Source organism: Macaca fascicularis, chromosome 10 (genome assembly GCF_037993035.2).
Source record: "Macaca fascicularis isolate 582-1 chromosome 10, T2T-MFA8v1.1".
NCBI lineage: Eukaryota > Metazoa > Chordata > Mammalia > Primates > Cercopithecidae > Macaca > Macaca fascicularis.
The window spans coordinates 115,038,314-115,056,448 of NC_088384.1; the positions used below are offsets into that span (position 1 = coordinate 115,038,314).

General features: G+C 49.1%; 1 protein-coding gene across 4 annotated transcripts; it reads left to right on the forward strand.

The window, feature by feature from the left end:
• Nucleotides 1-4,391: 4,391 nt before the first annotated feature.
• NELFCD (negative elongation factor complex member C/D) lies at nt 4,392-18,083 on the forward strand. Of its 4 annotated transcripts, none has more exons than XR_012419588.1 (15): nt 4,392-4,486; nt 9,114-9,229; nt 9,759-9,868; nt 10,721-10,830; nt 11,912-12,019; nt 12,490-12,642; nt 12,859-12,989; nt 13,872-14,037; nt 14,274-14,408; nt 14,847-14,986; nt 15,966-16,080; nt 16,353-16,516; nt 16,593-16,733; nt 17,084-17,213; nt 17,613-18,083. XR_012419588.1 is itself a non-coding variant. In XM_045363226.3 (15 exons), exons 1-15 carry the CDS (start codon nt 4,427-4,429, stop codon nt 17,645-17,647), a joined length of 1,746 nt encoding a protein of 581 aa, XP_045219161.1. In that variant the 5' UTR covers nt 4,392-4,426; the 3' UTR covers nt 17,648-18,083. The 4 variants fall into 4 exon arrangements, 1 of the variants encoding a protein (XP_045219161.1); XR_281623.5 differs by having other exon boundaries at nt 16,593-16,644; XR_281621.5 differs by having other exon boundaries at nt 16,421-16,516; nt 16,593-16,644.
• Nucleotides 18,084-18,135: the final 52 nt, after the last annotated feature.

Here is an 18,135-nt window from a genome sequence, read left to right on the forward strand (position 1 = left end):
CGATTCTCTTGCCTCAGCCTCCCAAGTAGCTGGGACTACAGGCACCCATCACCACACATGACTAATTTTTGTATTTTTAGTAGAGATGGGGTTTCACCACGTTGGCCAGGCTGGTCTCAAACTCCTGACCTCAAGTGATCCGCCTGCGTTGGCCTCCCAAAGTGCTGGGATTCCAGGCGTGAGCCACCACACCTGGCCCAGAATTCTTCTTAAACAGGAAAATGACTTTAGAACTTAAATGACTTCAGGAGTATTTAAGCAATGCAAGCTAATTTGGACAATCTAGACAAAGCTTTGGAAGAAACAACAGATCCACAATATCTCAGGAGGCAAGACCTATAGACCCAACTACTATTTTTTTTTTTTTTGAGACAGAGTCTTGCTTTGTCACCCAGGCTGGAGTGCAGTGGCACGATCTTGGCTCACTGCAAGCTCCATCTCCCAGGTTCACGCCATTCTCCCGTCTCAGCCTCCAGAGTAGCTGGTACTACAGGCACCCACCACCACACCCGGCTAATTTTTTTGTTTGTTTTTAGTAGAGACGGGTTTCACCATGTTAGCCAGGATGGTCTCTATCTCCTGACCTTGTGATCCGCCCGCCTCAGCCTCCCAAAGTGTTGGGATTACAGGCCTGAGCCACTGCGCCCAGCCAACCCAATTACTTTTAAATCATTGCGACTTATAGACTGAATGTAATGCTTTCATTATGGGTTGTTTGTTAATCCATTTAACAATAAATGGATTAACCAACCTTTTGGTTGAAGGAGAAGTGAGTTGAATAATCCCCAATTCTGTAGGCACAATTAGTTATACATACATTAATTGGTCTGCTTTCAATTCCGGCACTATTTTTTAAAAAATCTAAGAGGAGAGGTAGTAGGAGTTTAACAGCCATATATTCTTTCCAACATTTTGAGAAAGCAAGTGAAAATGAACCCTGAAACAAGCCAACGGCAGGGGCACTCATTAACTTAATACACTTTAATCTTGTGAATAGAAGCTGGAGCTGGATCCTTTGAATTGGAGCTGCAGACTTCCACCTCCAACCACCTGCAAGACATCTCCGCACGGGTGTCCTGCTGGCACCCCTAACTCACCACAACCCAATCTGAACTCATTATCATCCCATTGCAGAAACCTGCCCTCCTCCTGGGTTCTCTGTCTCAGCCGTGGGCCATCCCCAGGCACACAAGCTGGGGGTCACAGCAGCATTTTCCCTGCCCCTGCTCCTGGCCCCCATCTCCCACCTCCAAGGCTGTTGTATCCTCTGGACTTGACACCAACTTCACAGCAGTTAGCCGCAGCTCCTTCTCAGCCTGCGTTAATGCTCACTGAAGCCTCTTAATTTACATTCTCACCTTCTCACTTCCTTCTGTAAGGCCCCCTCAGCTAGGAGAAATGCCTTTGAAAACTCAAATGTCCTTTCACCCGCTCAGAGCAAGCAAACCCAAAAAAAAAAAAAAAAAACCCAAACGTTTCATGTTCCTCATAATGATGCATACTTGTTGAACATCTACCATGTGCAAGCTCTCTGCTCAGTGCTTGGCATACCTTATTACATTCAATCCTTAGAGATGGCTCTCAGTTAATACAGACCTAACTTTCTCCCAAGATCTGGCCCTCCCTGCCTTGCCCACCTCATCTAGATTTCTCCTTGGCCTGCCAGGTGCCTCCTTAGAGATGGCCCTCAGTTAATACAGACCTAACTTCCTCCTAAGATCTGGCCCTCCCTGCCTTGCCCACCTCATCTAGATTTCTCCTTGGCCTGCCAGGTGCCGGTCTCAGTGGCCTTTCTTTTTTTTTTTTTTTTTTTGAGACGGAGTCTCGCTCTGTCGTCCAGGCTGGAGTGCAGTGGCCAGATCTCAGCTCACTGCAAGCTCCGCCTCCTGGGTTTCCGCCATTCTCCTGCCTCAGCCTCCCGAGTAGCTGGGACTACAGGCGCCCGCCACCTCGCCCGGCTAGTGTTTTGTATTTTTTTTTTAGTAGAGACGGGGTTTCACCGTGTTAGCCAGGATGGTCTCGATCTCCTGACCTCGTGATCCGCCCGTCTCGGCCTCCCAAAGTGCTAGGATTACAGGCTTGAGCCACCGCGCCCGGCCTCAGTGGCCTCTCTTTTCCAAGTATGCATGCCTGGCCTCTGCCCTGGCAGTTCTGCTGTCTGTAAATGCTCTCGCCTGGGTCTTAGCTTGCTTGGCCCTTTCATGACATGAGTCTCAGTTCAAATATAAGTTTCTCAGCGGCCATCTCTGATCTCCCCAAGAAGATCTCTCCTATTACCACAGAATACTAGCACTGATCACCTTCTGTCCTTATTTTATTTGTTCCTCCCACCCCCTCCCCACCCATTCAGTTCCTTCAACAGAATGTAGGCTCTACCAGGGCAAAGATCACGTCCAATTTGTTCACCGAGCTCCAGGAAGCAGCATAGTGCTGGGCACTTAGGGGACACTCAATAAATATTTGTTGAATAAATGAAGACATATTCCCTTATAAGTTCTCCATAAATAGTCACTATTATCAGTATTCTGGAGCTCTTTTCTCTAATACTCTTTCCTTACTGACATGGTCATTACCTTTCTTTTTTTTCCTTATAGACAGGCTCTCGCTTAGTCACACAGGCTGAAGTGCAATGGCACAACTATAGCTCACTGTAACCTCAAACTCCTGGGCTGAAGCAATCCTGCCTCAGCCTCCTGAGCAGCTAGGACTACAGGGGTATCACCATATCTGGCTGGGGGCAGGGGGCGGGGGGCGGTGTCTCCCCATGTTGCCCAGGTTGGTCTTGAACTCTTGTCTCAAGCAATCCTCCCCCCTTGGCCTCCCAAGGTGCTGGGATTACAGGTGTGAACCATGGTGCTCAGCCATGGGCATTACCTTTGAAAACATCCAGATTTGATGGCGTTAATCTCCCTGGTTAAAACTTTCCGTGATTTGGATACAAAGATGGGAACAACAGACATGGGGGATTCCAAAAGGCAGAAGGTGTGGAGGGGGGTAAAAGTTGAAAAAGGTTGGCGAAGGGATTATTAGAAGCATCATGCAATATATCAATGTAACAAACCTGCACATGTACCAAATCTAAAATTAAAACAAAACAAAAACACAACAACCAAACAAAAATCTTTCCGTGATCATCAGAGCCTGTCATACTCTCACCCCCTACTTCACACTAGGAATCGTGCTGCGGGCTTCACAACAGCATCAGCTGCTCCCTTTGGCAACTACCAGAGAGGTCTCTTCTCCAGAGATTTCTGTTGGCTCTGGGCACTTTTGCTTTGTGGGCTCTTCCATTTTAAAAAGAAAAAATTAAAAATGCTACTTTCCACTGCATTTAGTACTTTTTCTTTTCTCTTCTCTCTTCCTTCTCCTTCTCCTTTCTTCTTTTTTGACACAGTTTCACTCTGTTGCCCAGGCTGGAGTGCAATGGTGTGATCTTGGCTCACTGCAACCTCCACCTGCTGGGTTCAAGCGATTCTCGTGACTCAGCCTCTCGAGTAGCTGGGACTCAGGCGCCTGTCACCACGCCCAGCTAATTTTTGTATTATTAGTGGAGAAGGGGTTTTACCATGTTGACCAGGTTGACTGGGCTGGTCTTGAACTCCTGACCTCAGGTGATCCATCTGCCTCGGCCTCCCAAAGTGTTGGGATTACAGGTGTGAGCCACTGGTGCCCGGCCCTTTCAATTAATTAATTTATTTATTTTTCTGAGACAGGGTCTTGCTCTTTCACTCAGGCTGGAGTGCAATGGTGCAATCTTGGCTCACTGCAACCTCTACCTCCTGGGTTCAAGAGATTCTCCTGCCTCAGTCTCCCGAGTACCCGGGATTACAGGCGTGCACCACCACGCCCGGCTAATTTTTGCATTTTGAGTAGAGACGGGTTTTCACCATGTTGGCCAGGCTGGTCTCGAACTCCTGACCTCAAGTGATCCGTTTGCCTCGGTCTCCCAAAATTCTGGGATTACAGGCGTGAGCCCCCACGCCCGGTCGCGCTTAGTACTTTTTACCAAAAATAAAAGATATTAAAACATTTTCGTGGGTTTTAGACACTTCCCGAAGGATTTGTTCCCAGTTGTCAGATGAGGAAACTGGCGCTCGCAGGGCCGGCGCAGCAGGGCGGGGCTCTGCACGAGTCCAGTGGGAAACCTCTCTCCGGAGCTAAGCCCCCGGCCCACCCCGGCAGCGCTCCGGGATCGACTGGGGACGTTCCTTCCGTCGGTCCCCTTTGTTCCCAGCGCCAAGCCCGCGGCCCTGCCCTTCCTCCAGGCCCCGCCCCTTCCTCCAGGCCCCGCCCCTTCCTCCAGGCCCCGCCTCCCGTTCTAGCCGAGGCGCGCGGCCGCGCCTGCGCCCGCCCGCCTGTCCCCGCCTCGCGCATGCGCGGCGCTCGCTCGCGGGAGAGCGTGGCGGGGGCCGCGGCGGGCGCCATCATGGACGAGGACTACTACGGGAACGCGGCCGAGTGGGGCGACGAGGCTGACGGCGGCCAGGTGAGGCGGGACACCTGGCGCCCCCCGGCGAGGATCGTTCGTCTCCGCCGCCGGCGGGCCGGCCCCGCTCCCGGCGAGGCCGCGCGACGCGAGGCCGCGGGCGTGCGGGGGGTGTGCGCGCGCACGGCCCGCGCGGTCACCGTGTGGTTCAAGCACAGCCCGCCCCGCCCCCGCCCACCCGGGGTCCTGCAGCGCGGCCGCCGGGGTCCCCGCCTCCTCGCCTGCAGGACCGTGGGGCAGGGGTGAGGCGGCGGAGGCTCTGGCGCAGGGCGGCCCGAGGCCCCCCGTACCCCCTTGCTCTGGCCAGGAGCAACCTGCGACCCCCACGGCGGGCGGGACACCAACGCTAAGGTGGAGGGTTGGGCCCGGAGCTCACACAGTTTTAAACAAAAATAAAGTGGAAAAACTTCACACCAGTATCATGGTGAAAAAGTAGAACTTAGGGCATTCCTACATGTGCTTTACTGTTTTATAAACTGTACTCTTCAGCACCTTGGGCTGATTTCATCTGTCTTTGGGCAAACTGATGGAAAGGATCTTCGGGCCTTGACCTTCCAGGGTTTGGGGTGGAAGCCCAGGAGGGATCACTCTGTTCCACCCTGAGAACAGGGCCTGCAGAGTCAGGGCAGGCAGCTCTAGTCTGGCCGGTGTGTCCCCTCCATAACTCTAAAGACCCACCTGCGGCGCATGGTTGAAATGTAGCTTCTCACATCCCTCCTCTGGAGACAGCCCAACAGTTGGTCTGGACGGGAGCCTGGGAACTTGCTTTTTTTTTTTTTTCTTTGAGGCTTAGTTTCGCTCCTGTTGCCCAGGCTGGAGTGTAATGGCACCATCGCGGCTCACTGCAACCCCTGCCTCCCGGGTTCAAGCGATTCTCCTGCCTCAGCCTCCCGAGTAGCTGGGATTACAGGTGCCCACCACCACGCCCAGCTAAGTTTTTAAATTTTGAGTAGAGAGGAGGTTTCACTATGTTGGCCAGGCTGGTCTCGAACTCCTGACCTCGGGTAATCCACCCACCTCGGCCTCCCAAACTGCTGGGATTACAGGCGTGAGCCACCGCGCCTCGCCCAGGAACTTGCATTTTTAACAAGAGTCAAGATTGGGGATGTCTGGTGCATTTTGAACTGGTGTTTTGAGGGAATAAAGGATGAAGTGGGGCTTACGTTGATGACCATGGGTGGTGGTGTGATGGCGGCTTCCGAGCCGTGGTATAAAATGCCAAGGCAGGCGACGTGTTTCTGGAACTGAAAGAAGCCCTGTGAAGTTAGCTGCCTGGTGGAAGCAGTGGCAGGAGCTCAGTAGGGAGCAGGTTCTGAAGATCCTTGGAGAGTGCTGAATGGTATGGCTTGTTCAGGAGTTTGGGGCAGGGAGTGACACGAGTAGATTTGCATGTTGGATCATTTCACAGTGTTGGAGGCTTAGGGTGGAGTGGATAGAGTCAGACTTAGCTAACGGAGAGCCTGGGCCGTGTGCGTCATGCATTATCGCCTTCCACACTCAAGATTTTGAGTTGGGTGTTACTCTGCTTATCTGGTAAGTGAAGAAAGTGAGACGAAAAGACTTAGTGACCTGCCCAAGGTCATGAAACTAGTAAGGAAGGAGAGGGGACCCAAGCCCACGTCCTTTGTCTCCATTGCCACTTTATCAAATTGCTGACCACCAAAGTGGCCCAGATGGGAGGGTGTGAATTGGCTCAGTGGTAGGTTAGTGTTTGGGGCATCTTGGATATCACCTTGAGCCTTTTTTTCTTTTTTCTGTTTTTTTTTTTTTTTTTTTTTTTGAGACAGAGTCTCGCTCAGCCACCCAGGATGGAGTGCAGTGGCTTGATCTCGCCTCACTGCAAGCACCATCTCCTGGGTTCAAGTGATTCTCCCGTCTCAGCCTCCCGAGTAGCTGGGATTACAGGCACCTGCCATCATGCCCGGCTAATTTTTGTGTTTTAGTAGAGACGGGGTTTCACCATGTTGGCCAGGCTGGTCTTGAACTCCTGACCTCAGGTGATCCGCCCGCCCCGGCCTCCCAAAATGATAGGATTACAGGCATGAGCCACCGCGCCTGGCCTTTTTGTTTTTTCTTTGAGACAGAGTCTCGCTGTGTCACCCAGGCTGGAGTGCAGTGGCGCCATCTTGGCTCACTGCAACCTCCGCCTCCCGGGTTCAAGTGATTCTCCAAGTAGCTGGGATTACAGGCTGGTCTCGAGCTCCTGGTCTCAAGTAATCTGCCCGCCTCAGCCTCCCAAAGTGTTGGGATTACAGACGTGAGCCACCATGCCCGGCTCACCTTGAGCCTTTAAGTCATAAAGTGTTAGAACTGGGGCATGTAAGGGCCATCTAATCAATGCCTTCACTTTATAGACCGAGTGCGTGAGTTACTTGCCCAAGTTTATGCAGTCAGACCTAGACCCCACTGATGGGAGACTCTGGAGTCTCATGTTTGGGGAATTTTAATCATGATCCTAATTTTGCCCATTGACACCTGTGGGCTCTCATTGATGAGGGGGGGTGGACCAGATGTTCATTTCATGTTTATTCTGTGACTCAGCTTGGAAGAGGGACAGAAAGTTAGGAAAGGTGTTAGGAGGGTGGCAAGAACTGGATTTTAAAAGATAGTTGGTGACCTAAATCCTGTTCGCCTGATGCCACGTTACATAGTGGGAGGCAGGAAGATGTGTAAGGAGGCCACTGTGATGTTCAGTCTGGATGATGGAAACTAAGAGCTACAGACATTGAAACAGATGAGTCCTGCTGCAGGTTGCAAATGGGGAGTGGCGAGAGGTCAGAACGGACAGGGGAAGTGGCATGCTGTTGCTAGTGCTGGGGTGTTTTTTCCTGAAGGAGATGGGAATCTTTAAGCAGGAGAGAGATGTCAGTTTTGTGGCTTACAAAGATCACTGGCCACAGTGTGAAAGATGATTGAAGGGAAGGAATAAGACCGAGACTTTAGGGGAATGTTGCTACTGCAAGCATACAAAAAATAAGGAAGAGCAGAGGCAAATGTGGAAAGAAGGACCACCTTGGATAGACAGATGGGAGATGGAGTTGATGAATCTATGTGACAGGATGTGGGGGTGGGGGAGGGAGAGAAGCTGAAGATGATTTTCAGGTTTGGGGGTAACAGGTAGCTATATGATGGAATCCTCTACTGAAATATGGGTTGTAGAAAGAAGATCTGTTTCCAGGGAAAAGGTGTCAGTTTTGGACCTAAGGAGTTTGGATACTTGTGAGACATCTGACTGGAAATGAGAATGGAATGTTGGATACCTGAGTCTGGAGCTTAAGAGAGGAAGGACGGAGAGAGAGATCCAGGCTAATTCTGGATTTGTGAGCAGGTAGATAGCATGACCTGAGAGGTGATGGAAGAGGCAGGTGAGTGCCCAGGGTGGAAGCCCAAGAGAACAGACATACGGGAATGAGGCTGGGGGTGAAGTCCGGCCTCTGTCACGCCCTCAGGGGCTCAGGGTTCCCCACACAAATCTGGTCTGAGAGAAGACTCCACAGTCTTTAGTGGGAAGTCATCAGGTTCTGTCTGCTTCCAAAGCACTGCTTGTAGGATCTTAGTCCAGATCAGGAGTGAGCAAACTTTTCTGAAAAAGGGTAGATAGCAAATATTTTAGGCTGTGCCTGTCTCTGTCTTAACTACTTAACTCGGCCCTTACAGGGGGAAAATGATCATAGACAATCCTTAAAAGAATGGGTGTGGTTGTGTTCCACAAAACTTTATTTGCAAAAATAGGAGAGGGCTGGATTTGGCTCTGGGTCATAGTTTGCTGACCTCTGGCCCAGCTCTTGCCCCATTATGTTAGAGTAGGTTGCATGGAGGTCTGTCTCGCCTATTAGTTTGTAAACTTCTTTGATGGGAAAAGCCTTGTCTTGTCTTATATTTTCTTAGGTTCCTTGGTTGATGAGCACAGTGCAGACTGTTCAAAAAGCATCTGCTTGTTAGTTAGGGTGGCAGTGTTAAAGTTGAAGGGGGTTTGGGATCACTCAGTCCATCCTCACGTGGTCATCAGCAGGTGAAGAAGCCTGCTTTGCCCTTAGATTGAGTGACAGGCCTGAGGTTGCTTCCACATAGAATTGGGACTGGAGTCCAGCTAGAAGTGCCGATGCAAGGCGAGTTAGCGACGTTTACTTTCTAATGGTAAGTGATGGCTCACGCTTTCAAGAATCAGGTTGTTGCTCTTCAGTGGCATGTATGAAATAAGAATAGTGAAAACAATAATAATAATAGTTGACTATCTATTGCACTGTTACTAAATGTCAGGGGTTATGCTGGGCTCTTCCAAAAATTAGCTCATGGAATCCTCACAACAGCCAAATGGGAATAGGCGTTACTATTATCTTCACTTAACAGAGGAGGAAACGGACGCTCAGAGAGGTTGGGTAACTTGTGTGAGCACGGAACACGGTTTGCCAGGGAGGAGTTGTACGCACCCACTCAGTGTGATCCTGGATCCCATTTTCCTAGCCGCTCACTACCTGCCCAGCCCATTTCATGAAATTGTCATGAAAGTCAAATGAAATAATGTGTGTAGAATACTTTCAAAATGGGCAGCATTATACGATTTAAGGTGAGATTAGGGTATTTATATTAATGAAAAAAAATCCTGGCTCCTGGCATTTACCAACAGCAGGAGGATGATTCTGGAGAAGGAGAGGATGATGCAGAGGTTCAGCAAGAATGCCTGCATAAATTTTCCACCCGGGATTATATCATGGAGCCCTCCATCTTTAACACTCTGAAGAGGTATGTGAGAAAGGTGTTTGTATTGGGAGGAGGCTGGGGATAATTTAGAGAAAGTTTTGTAATACACCCAGAAGGTGCTATGTAAAGCAGGAGTACTGTGAACTGAACTAAAGGCTTCAAGGGGCGGCCCCTCTGCCACTTTTTTTTTTTTTAAAGACAGGGTCTTGCCCTGTTGCAGTGGCACAATCACCGCTCACTGCAGCTTCAGCCTCCTGGAATCAGGCAGTTCTCCCACCTCAGCCTCACAAGGTGGCCACTGCAGACGTGTGCCATCGTGCCTGGCTTTTTTTTTTTTTTTGGAGAGACAGGGCTCTTTATGTTGCCCAGGCTGGTCTTGAACTCCTAGGCTCAAGTGATTCTCCCACCTCTGCCTCCCAAAGTGCTGGGATTACAGGTGTGCACCACCGCACCCAGCCCCCTCTGCTGCTTTAAAAATTTTGAAACCTGATTCTCTTCCTCCTTCCTTACCTTCCTGTTGTCCATCATTCCATTCATTCTGGTGTAATTGCCGCTTTGTTACTTTCCCTAGGTATTTTCAGGCAGGAGGGTCTCCAGAGAATGTTATCCAGCTCTTATCTGAAAACTACACCGCTGTGGCCCAAACTGTGAACCTGCTGGCTGAGTGGCTCATTCAGACAGGTGCTTTGTGGGTGGCCCCTGTCCTGGCTAGTCACCCCCACCTTTTTAAAAATAGACTTTTGTGTCCTTATAACACTGATACATTGCCTTGTTTTCCTGGTTTCTGAGACTTGTGTAAGAAAGAGCTGAACTTCTTACTTATTTTTATGTTTATCTTACTCATTTGTATCTGCTTGCCTCTTATCTTTGATTCAGTAATTGAGGTTTACTGGTAGCCTGCAAACGTGATTCTCATTGAGCTGTTTTCCCTACCATGTTGTAGAATTATAGGATTATACAGTGTATGTTCAGTGTGTCATTTTCAAGACGTCTATTACAGCAAGCAGTAAATGACGGATAATTTAGGACTGGCTATGATTATGGCTTTTAGCTAATATGATCAAAGTAGAGCCTTACTGTAAATCCACGGAGCCGGGTGCAGATGACGTCACTGAAGTGCGTGCTGTCCGGAAGCTTGTGGACGCACTGCTGTCCCGGTGATTAGACACGAGTGTGTCTCTTTTGGCTGCCATCTGCTCCCTCCTCACTGGGCAGGGATGTTTTTCCGTCCCCCTACCTGTCCGCTGTGGCCATTTGTCTTTATCCTTAGTGAGGCTCCGCAGACGGTGCCGTCCTTTCCATGAAGTCAGGGGTGGACCAGACTTGTGTGTTCTGTTCTGTGCTGCTTTTTGGGTCTTATCATTGAATATCATTGATAACTACTTTTAAGAGTTCCAAAATCTTATATTGATAAGTGGTCAGAAGCAATTCTTTGATACTTGAGTCACATAGAGACTTTTGACCGTTTGCTTTCTAAAGCCACACAGTGAATGGAGAGCTTGCCATTGTCTAGTTGCTTTCATTTTCTTTCAGGTGTTGAGCCAGTGCAGGTTCAGGAAACTGTGGAAAATCACTTGAAGAGTTTGCTGATCAAACATTTTGACCCCCGCAAAGCAGATTCTATTTTTACTGAAGAAGGAGAGGTGAGAAATTCTTTGTCTAGTACCAGGCCCTAGGGTCTTTTGCACATTTCTTGTGTACAGTGGAGTGTGGCATATCATGTAAGTAATGGCAGAGTTGGGGACTAAAATCAAAGTGTGAGACAGAAGTTGCATCTAGTCAGAATTGCCCTTTAAACTCTGTACCCAGGGTCGTGACATGCTTGCACACGAGAGGCACACGGGTGCTGAGACCAAGAGAAGGAACAGCAAGTTCCCACCACTTCCCCTCTCAGGCTGACTCCCGGGCACAGCCCTTGGAGTGTTGTAGTGGATTTCGTTTGATTCCTCCAAGGAGCAGTTGCCAAGACAGGGCTAGGCCTGCAGGAGATTATGGGGGAAGCAACTATGAGGGAAGATGGGGGTAGTGCTGGAGGAGGCTGGGGTAGCTGTGATGCAGTCTGACCCTTGAGGGCAAGAGAGAAGGAATGAGGGTTAGTAGGAAGAATGTTAGGCTGCAGTGTGGTTTCCAGAAAGCTCCAGCCATATCAGTGGGGAATCTTTAAGCCACAGGTGCCCATTCTGGGAGCCCACGTCTCCTGGACAGACCTGCTTTTGAGGCCCTGCTGCATTCCATCTGTGGCTGGGAGCAGCCTTGGGGAGCTGGCCTTGGCACAAACAGGATGGCAGGTTCAGAGCACAGCCCTTGAAGCCATCCGTCACATAGGAGAGCTGAGAGAAACGTTTTTCTGGCTACTCCATGTGGTGATGGGCCAGACCACCTGTGCCATTTAAACGGCCTCTTTCTGTTTTGCTGAGGGCATACAGCTGGGGCAGCATGCGTGCAAGGCAGCTCTGTGCGGGCCTTGGTGTCTCCTAGAAAGCGACTTTCAGTACCCTCTTGTGTTGAGTCCAGTCTTCTGAAAGCTGAGTGGGCATCCAGGGACCTTCCTGTCACTCAGCCAACTGTGTGGCCGTGGCCAGCTCTGGGTCTGCCTCCCCCAGAACTAGATGCCCATGGGGACTCCATCAGCACCAATCTCCTGCAATCGTTTATACAACAGAATCTCCCCTCAAGTAAAAGCGGGGCCTCCTCCTGTTTTGCTGTTTGTGTGTTTGTTGGCAGACCCCAGCGTGGCTGGAACAGATGATTGCACACACCACGTGGCGGGATCTTTTTTACAAACTGGCTGAAGCCCATCCAGACTGTTTGATGCTGAACTTTACCGTTAAGGTAGGAAGAGTTCTGGAGTTAAAGAGAAAGGTGTTTGTGAATGAGGGTTATTTTTGGTTGTTGGTCTGTTTCCTTTGACAGTTCATATTTGCTTTTTTCCATAAAGGTCTTTATTGTTTTATTTTCATAAGCCTTACACTGAGAAAGAAAAGTGTAAAATTTGTATCTGTGTTTTTGGGTCAGCATTGACTGTGTTTTAGGATTTAGCAGGGACACATAGAGTTCTCTATGCTTTGAGAATAGCTTTAGGTGTGCCTGCTTGATCTTCCTCTTGCCTATGAGGAAACGATGGAGAGGTGGTCAGCCCAGGGCACACACCTAGGTGCTAGCAGGGTGGGGGCGGAGTGAAGGCCTGAGACCCATGACCAGCGCACACTTACTCCACCTCACCACGAACACTGACGAGCCAGCTTCCCGTGGAGGTGCGGTCACTGCACGCCACCCCTTTGACTTCTTGTTTTGTGTCCTAGCTTATTTCTGACGCAGGGTACCAGGGGGAGATCACCAGCGTGTCCACAGCATGCCAGCAGCTAGAAGTGTTCTCGAGAGTGCTCCGGACCTCTCTAGCTACAATTTTAGATGGAGGAGAAGAAAACCTTGAAAAAAATCTCCCTGAGTTTGCCGTAAGTTCTTTCTGTATGAGCCTCAGATTAGAAGGAGGCTACTTTGGGTCTTGGTTTTCAAGCATGAGCTGCTCCTTCCCGGGAGAGAATCTCCATTTCTGAGGGCACCTTCCAGGACGCTCACCCCCGGGCCTGAGCACGGTGGAGGCTCGGCTCTAGTCCGCTGTCCGTGCCAGAGGAGTGAACCCCACACCCTCTCTCCCTGCAATCTTTCAGAAGATGGTGTGCCACGGGGAGCACACGTACCTGTTTGCCCAGGCCATGATGTCCGTGCTGGCCCAGGAGGAGCAGGGGGGCTCCGCTGTGCGCAGGATCGCCCAGGAAGTGCAGCGCTTTGCCCAGGAGAAGTGAGAGGCCCTGTTTCTGCTCATCCCCTCCCTCCCTAGTGCTCCCCACGAAACCCTTCCCATGGCCCTCATTCCACAGCCAAAGCTGCTAGCTCCTTCTGTTCAACGTATAGGTAGACTTCCTTTTGGCTGGGCATGGTGGCTCACCTAAGGTCAGGAGTTCAAGACCAGCCTGACAAACATGGAGAAACCCCGTCCCTACTAAACAAAAATACAAAATTAGCCGGGCGTGGTGGCACATGCCTGTAACCCCAGCTATTTGGGAGGCTGAGGCAGGAGAATCGCTTGAACCTGGGAGGTGGAGGTTGTGGTCAGCCAAGATTGCACCATTGCACTCCAACCTGGGCAACAAGAGCAAAACTCTGTCTCAAAAAAAAAAAAAAAAAAAAAACTTCCTTTTATCCAGCAGAGCTGGAAAAGTTAGAGTTGTTTTTGGTATACTGAGAGAGCTGGCATTCTAAAGTGCTGCTCTGAGGACTGTTTTGTAAAGCACTTGATTCTTTTTCACTTTGCTAGATTTATGGACCTGGGTTTTATACTGGGATTCATAAGTAACAAATAACATCAGTCCTGAAATAGTTGTGCAGAATCTCATTGTTACAGTGTCGTCCACATCTTACTGTACAAAATGAGCTCGTATTAACTTTATTTTCTGCTACCAATAGAGTGTTCATAAGTATTTAAAGTGCATGACTCCTTTATTATAGAGCCAGCAAGCTGTATTTGAATCACTTTCCCAGTGTTGTAAATGTTATGAGTCAGTACACTCGTGAATGACAGAAAAACAGAGATCCCAACAATGTAAAGTATTCTATGTGTAAAGAAGAACAGAAAAAAGAAGCTGCCTCGTTACTAACGGTCTCTCTGGTTTTTCTCATCAAGAGGTCACGACGCCAGTCAGATCACACTAGCGTTGGGCACAGCTGCCTCCTACCCCAGGGCCTGCCAGGCTCTTGGGGCCATGCTGTCCAAAGGAGCCCTGAACCCTGCCGACATCACCGTCCTGTTCAAGATGTTCACAAGCATGGACCCTCCTCCAGTTGAACTCGTAAGTTGCTTCTCAAGAACCCCCAGTGCCAACTGGTAGGGTTACTTTGGAAAGTCTGTGCTTGTCTGATTCTCTGAAGGCTGTGAATGCAAATCCATCATTGTCCTGGTCCTTCCTCAGTCACGCTCTCGGCCTGGAGCCTGTTAGGCCCCTGCTGTGTAGGGAGCCCTGAGGGGAGGTGGGTGAGCAGTGCTCTCCGGCCTGCCGTCCCGAACTGGGCCTGTGCTTCTCCTCAGATCCGCGTTCCAGCCTTCCTGGACCTGTTCATGCAGTCACTCTTTAAACCAGGGGCTCGGATCAACCAGGACCACAAGCACAAATACATCCACATCTTGGCGTACGCGGCAAGCGTGGTTGAGACCTGGAAGAAGGTACCATCGGTTCTGGGAATTTGTGGATTTTTTAGGAGACAAATCTCCTCCTCTGCTTTGATATTATTTTGGAATTCTGGCTACAAGAAATCTTGAGCCTCTCTAGTATCAAGCATGTCTTTTCTTCTGTTTCTGCATAGAGAAAGTGCTAAACGTCTCAAGAAAATGTGTGTAACGTCTCTTAATACTCTGCAAACTGTAATTTGAAATGTGACTAAAGAAATGAAACTGATTTCCATAAGACATGGACAAACACTAGTCTCAATGCTTTTCAGTTTCTGTACACTGTGTGACTTTGAAGTTTGACAATTAAATTGACTCCCAACTTAAGGAGAAATAGGGAAAGTGATTTGCAAGGAGAGGTGGCTGATACCAGAACACCCCGACAGCAGGGATATCTGCCCTGTCAGGCTCACTAGCTTGTGTGTGTGTTTTCAGAACAAGCGCGTGAGTATCAATAAAGATGAGCTGAAGTCAACGTCGAAAGCTGTTGAAACTGTTCACAATTTGTGTTGCAACGAGAACAAAGGGGCCTCTGAACTAGTGGCAGAATTGAGCACACTTTATCAGTGTATTAGGTAAGTAAAACGAAACTTAGTTCTTCAATCAGTCCTTTGGGGAGGAGGTGGTTTGAGTTTTCATATTGAAAGCTCAAATAACAAAGGCTTCAGCGATACTTACTCATTTTATGTATTTTTTCATTTTTAAACAGTACGTAGGGAACTTTGGACAGCTTTAGCAGTGTGAGGAATTTTCAGGTGTTTATTTGCCAGAAGTCTGTTGAGCACATCCTTACAAATTAGACGAAGTAAAAGATAGCCAGAGTTACAAAAACTGATTTGAAGGGTCTATGTATAGGTAAAGTTATACCCACAAACTATTGCTTAGATAGAAATGATTTGTGATTATGCCAATTATATAAATACACGTGTCCTAGAAATAGTATGTCCTCTTAGGCATGTCTTTCCCCTAATAATTTATACTAGGGATGAAGAAAGAGTTTGCTACATAAAGGTAAACTTCAACCCAGTTCACCAAACTCACTGAGGGTTGCTCATTAATGATGTTTTCCTTTAAATAAGTGGTTTAAAGTGAGCAGAGAATTGAACTCTGCTTCTCGCACCACATGTTGAGTGGCTGCCGATCCATTCACGCTATTTACTAATAAGCAGAGCTTAGGCCGGGCACGGTGGCTCCCGCCTGGAATCCCAGCACTCTGGGAGGCCAAGGCAAAAAAATCGCTTGAACCCAGGAGTGCAAGACCAGCCCGAGCAACATGGTGGACCTTCTTTCTACAAAAAATTAGCTAGACATGGTGGCACGCACCTGTAGTCCCAGGTACTCGGGAGGCCACAGCGAGCCATGATTGTGCCATTACACTCCAGCCTGGGTGACAGAGTCTCAAAAAAAAAAAAAAAAAAAAAAAAGGTTGGGGGACGTATTGAAGGGTGAATGATGGAGTCGTTTGAGTTTGTTTGTAACCATCCTTTAATGCTTTTCTAGCATATTTTGTGTTTTCAATTGTTTTTTAAAGGAAGCATTCTGCCTTAACTGTAGGTTTCCAGTGGTAGCAATGGGCGTGCTGAAGTGGGTGGATTGGACTGTATCAGAACCAAGGTACTTTCAGCTGCAGACCGACCATACCCCTGTCCACCTGGCATTGCTGGATGAGGTAAGAGGGCGGAGGGCTGTTCACAGTGTACACAGTGTCTGTCTCATGCTGTTTACGTTGGCATTAACATTGCATCTATTTAGTAAGTTTAGAGGATACTCTTTTCAAAAATAGTTATTTCAGTCCTAAGTGAGGATTTTCCTCTTAAGGACCTAGCTTCATTGACTGCAGAAATTTCTTAATCTCAGTCAAGTGTTACTGGAAGCTGATGGCCCTGGCTTAGGTGTCAGGACCTTCCTCCTCAGTGATAAGCTCTTTGGTGACTGTGACAGTGCCCGGTTTCTCTGTGTGCCGAGTGTGACCACATTGCTCAGCGAAGCTCCCTCTGGCCTGTTTGTAGATCAGCACCTGCCACCAACTCCTGCACCCCCAGGTCCTGCAGCTGCTTGTTAAGCTTTTTGAGACTGAGCACTCCCAGCTGGACGTGATGGAGCAGGTGAGCAGTGCCCGTGGGGCTCGCCAGGGGGTTGGGGAGGACCCCCTCTAACCAGCTCCCTGTCCCCCTTCTGTAGCTGGAGTTGAAGAAGACACTGCTGGACAGGATGGTTCACCTGCTGAGTCGAGGTTATGTACTTCCTGTTGTCAGTTACATCCGAAAGTGTCTGGAGAAGCTGGACACTGACATTTCACTCATTCGCTATTTTGTCACTGAGGTCAGCAATGCACCGTTGGTTTCATGTTTCATACTGTTTACACTAGCACTGCCCTTTTTGGCTTAATGTAGTTCATTTTGTACCTAACTGAGAACTGTGCTTTCTGATGTAGTGATGACAATGACAGATACTCATTTACCAAAAAGCACTTCCTGCCTGCAGCAGCTGTATTACACACTTTGCCTCCGTTACCACCCTGGGCATCTTAATGTTGGAGACGGGTGGTGTCACCAGGGAAGCTGGTGGGGGCGGGGAGGGATTTTTTCCAAACTGATTGCCATTTCACCCCAATGTCGGTGGATGCCCCGCACTAGTGTGCGGAAGAAGTCACCCTGTGCTCCCCCACACAGGTGCTGGACGTCATTGCTCCTCCTTATACCTCTGACTTCGTGCAACTTTTCCTCCCCATCCTGGAGAATGACAGCATCGCAGGTACCATCAAAACGGAAGGCGAGCATGACCCTGTGACGGAGTTTATAGGTGAGGCCCAGTGCCTAGCCCTTTGTTACAATAGAAAATGTCAGCTGGGCGCGGTGGCTCATGCCTGTAATCCCAGCACTTTGGGAGGCCGAGGTGGGTGTATCACCTGAGGTTGGGAGTTCAAGACCAGCCTGACCAACATGGAGAAACCCCATCTCTACTAAACATACAAAATTAGCCAGGTGTGGTGGCACACGCCTGTAATCCCAGCTACTTGGGAGGCTGAGGCAGGAGAATTGCTTACCCTGGGAGGCGGAGGTTGCATGAGCCAAGATCGCGCCATTGCACTCTTTCCTGGGCAACAAGAGCAAAACTCCATCTCAAAAAAAAAAAAAGAAAAAAGAAAATGTCATGTTCTACTTCCTGTTTCTAACGCAGTCACTGTTTTCCTCGTTAAAGCTCACTGCAAATCTAACTTCATCATGGTGAACTAATTTAGAGCATCCTCCAGCGCTGAAGCAGAACATTCCAGAACCAGTTGTGGAGAAACCCTTTCAAGAAGCTGTTTTAAGAGGCTCGGGCAGTTTCTTCAAAATGGGCACCATTGGGAGGAGGTGGATGACTTCTTTACAAAGGAAAATGGTAGCAGCTTCAGTGAGAAACTGCTCTTACGAACAGTCCCTTCTCTGCTGTCAATCCAGTACTGCTCTCAAATCCTGTTTTCGGTGTTCATTTCCTTCAAGGCAGGCACTGGGCTCGCATGACGCCTCAGGACAGATCCGGCCGTCAGCCGTGGGCTGCTGGGAACTCAGACACTCGGGGAACTCCTTTCAAAGCTGACCTCAGTTTTCTCACAAGAACCCAGTTAGTTGATGTTTTATTATAATTGTCTTAATTTGCTAAGGACAAGTAATAAATTTTTAAAAAGCCTTTCTGCTGGGTTGGATTGGGTCCTGATGTGACATTGTTTTTGTGTGTGAAT

Bases quoted from the DNA above. Each gene is read 5' to 3' on its own strand.
- NELFCD (XM_045363226.3), top strand. From the start codon at position 4,427: ATGGACGAGGACTACTACGGGAACGCGGCCGAGTGGGGCGACGAGGCT. The intron at 4,487-9,113 runs GTGAGGCGGGAC...ATTTACCAACAG, and splicing joins ACGAGGCTGACGGCGGCCAG to CAGGAGGATGATTCTGGAGA. The intron at 12,990-13,871 runs GTGAGAGGCCCT...TTTCTCATCAAG, and splicing joins CAGCGCTTTGCCCAGGAGAA to AGGTCACGACGCCAGTCAGA.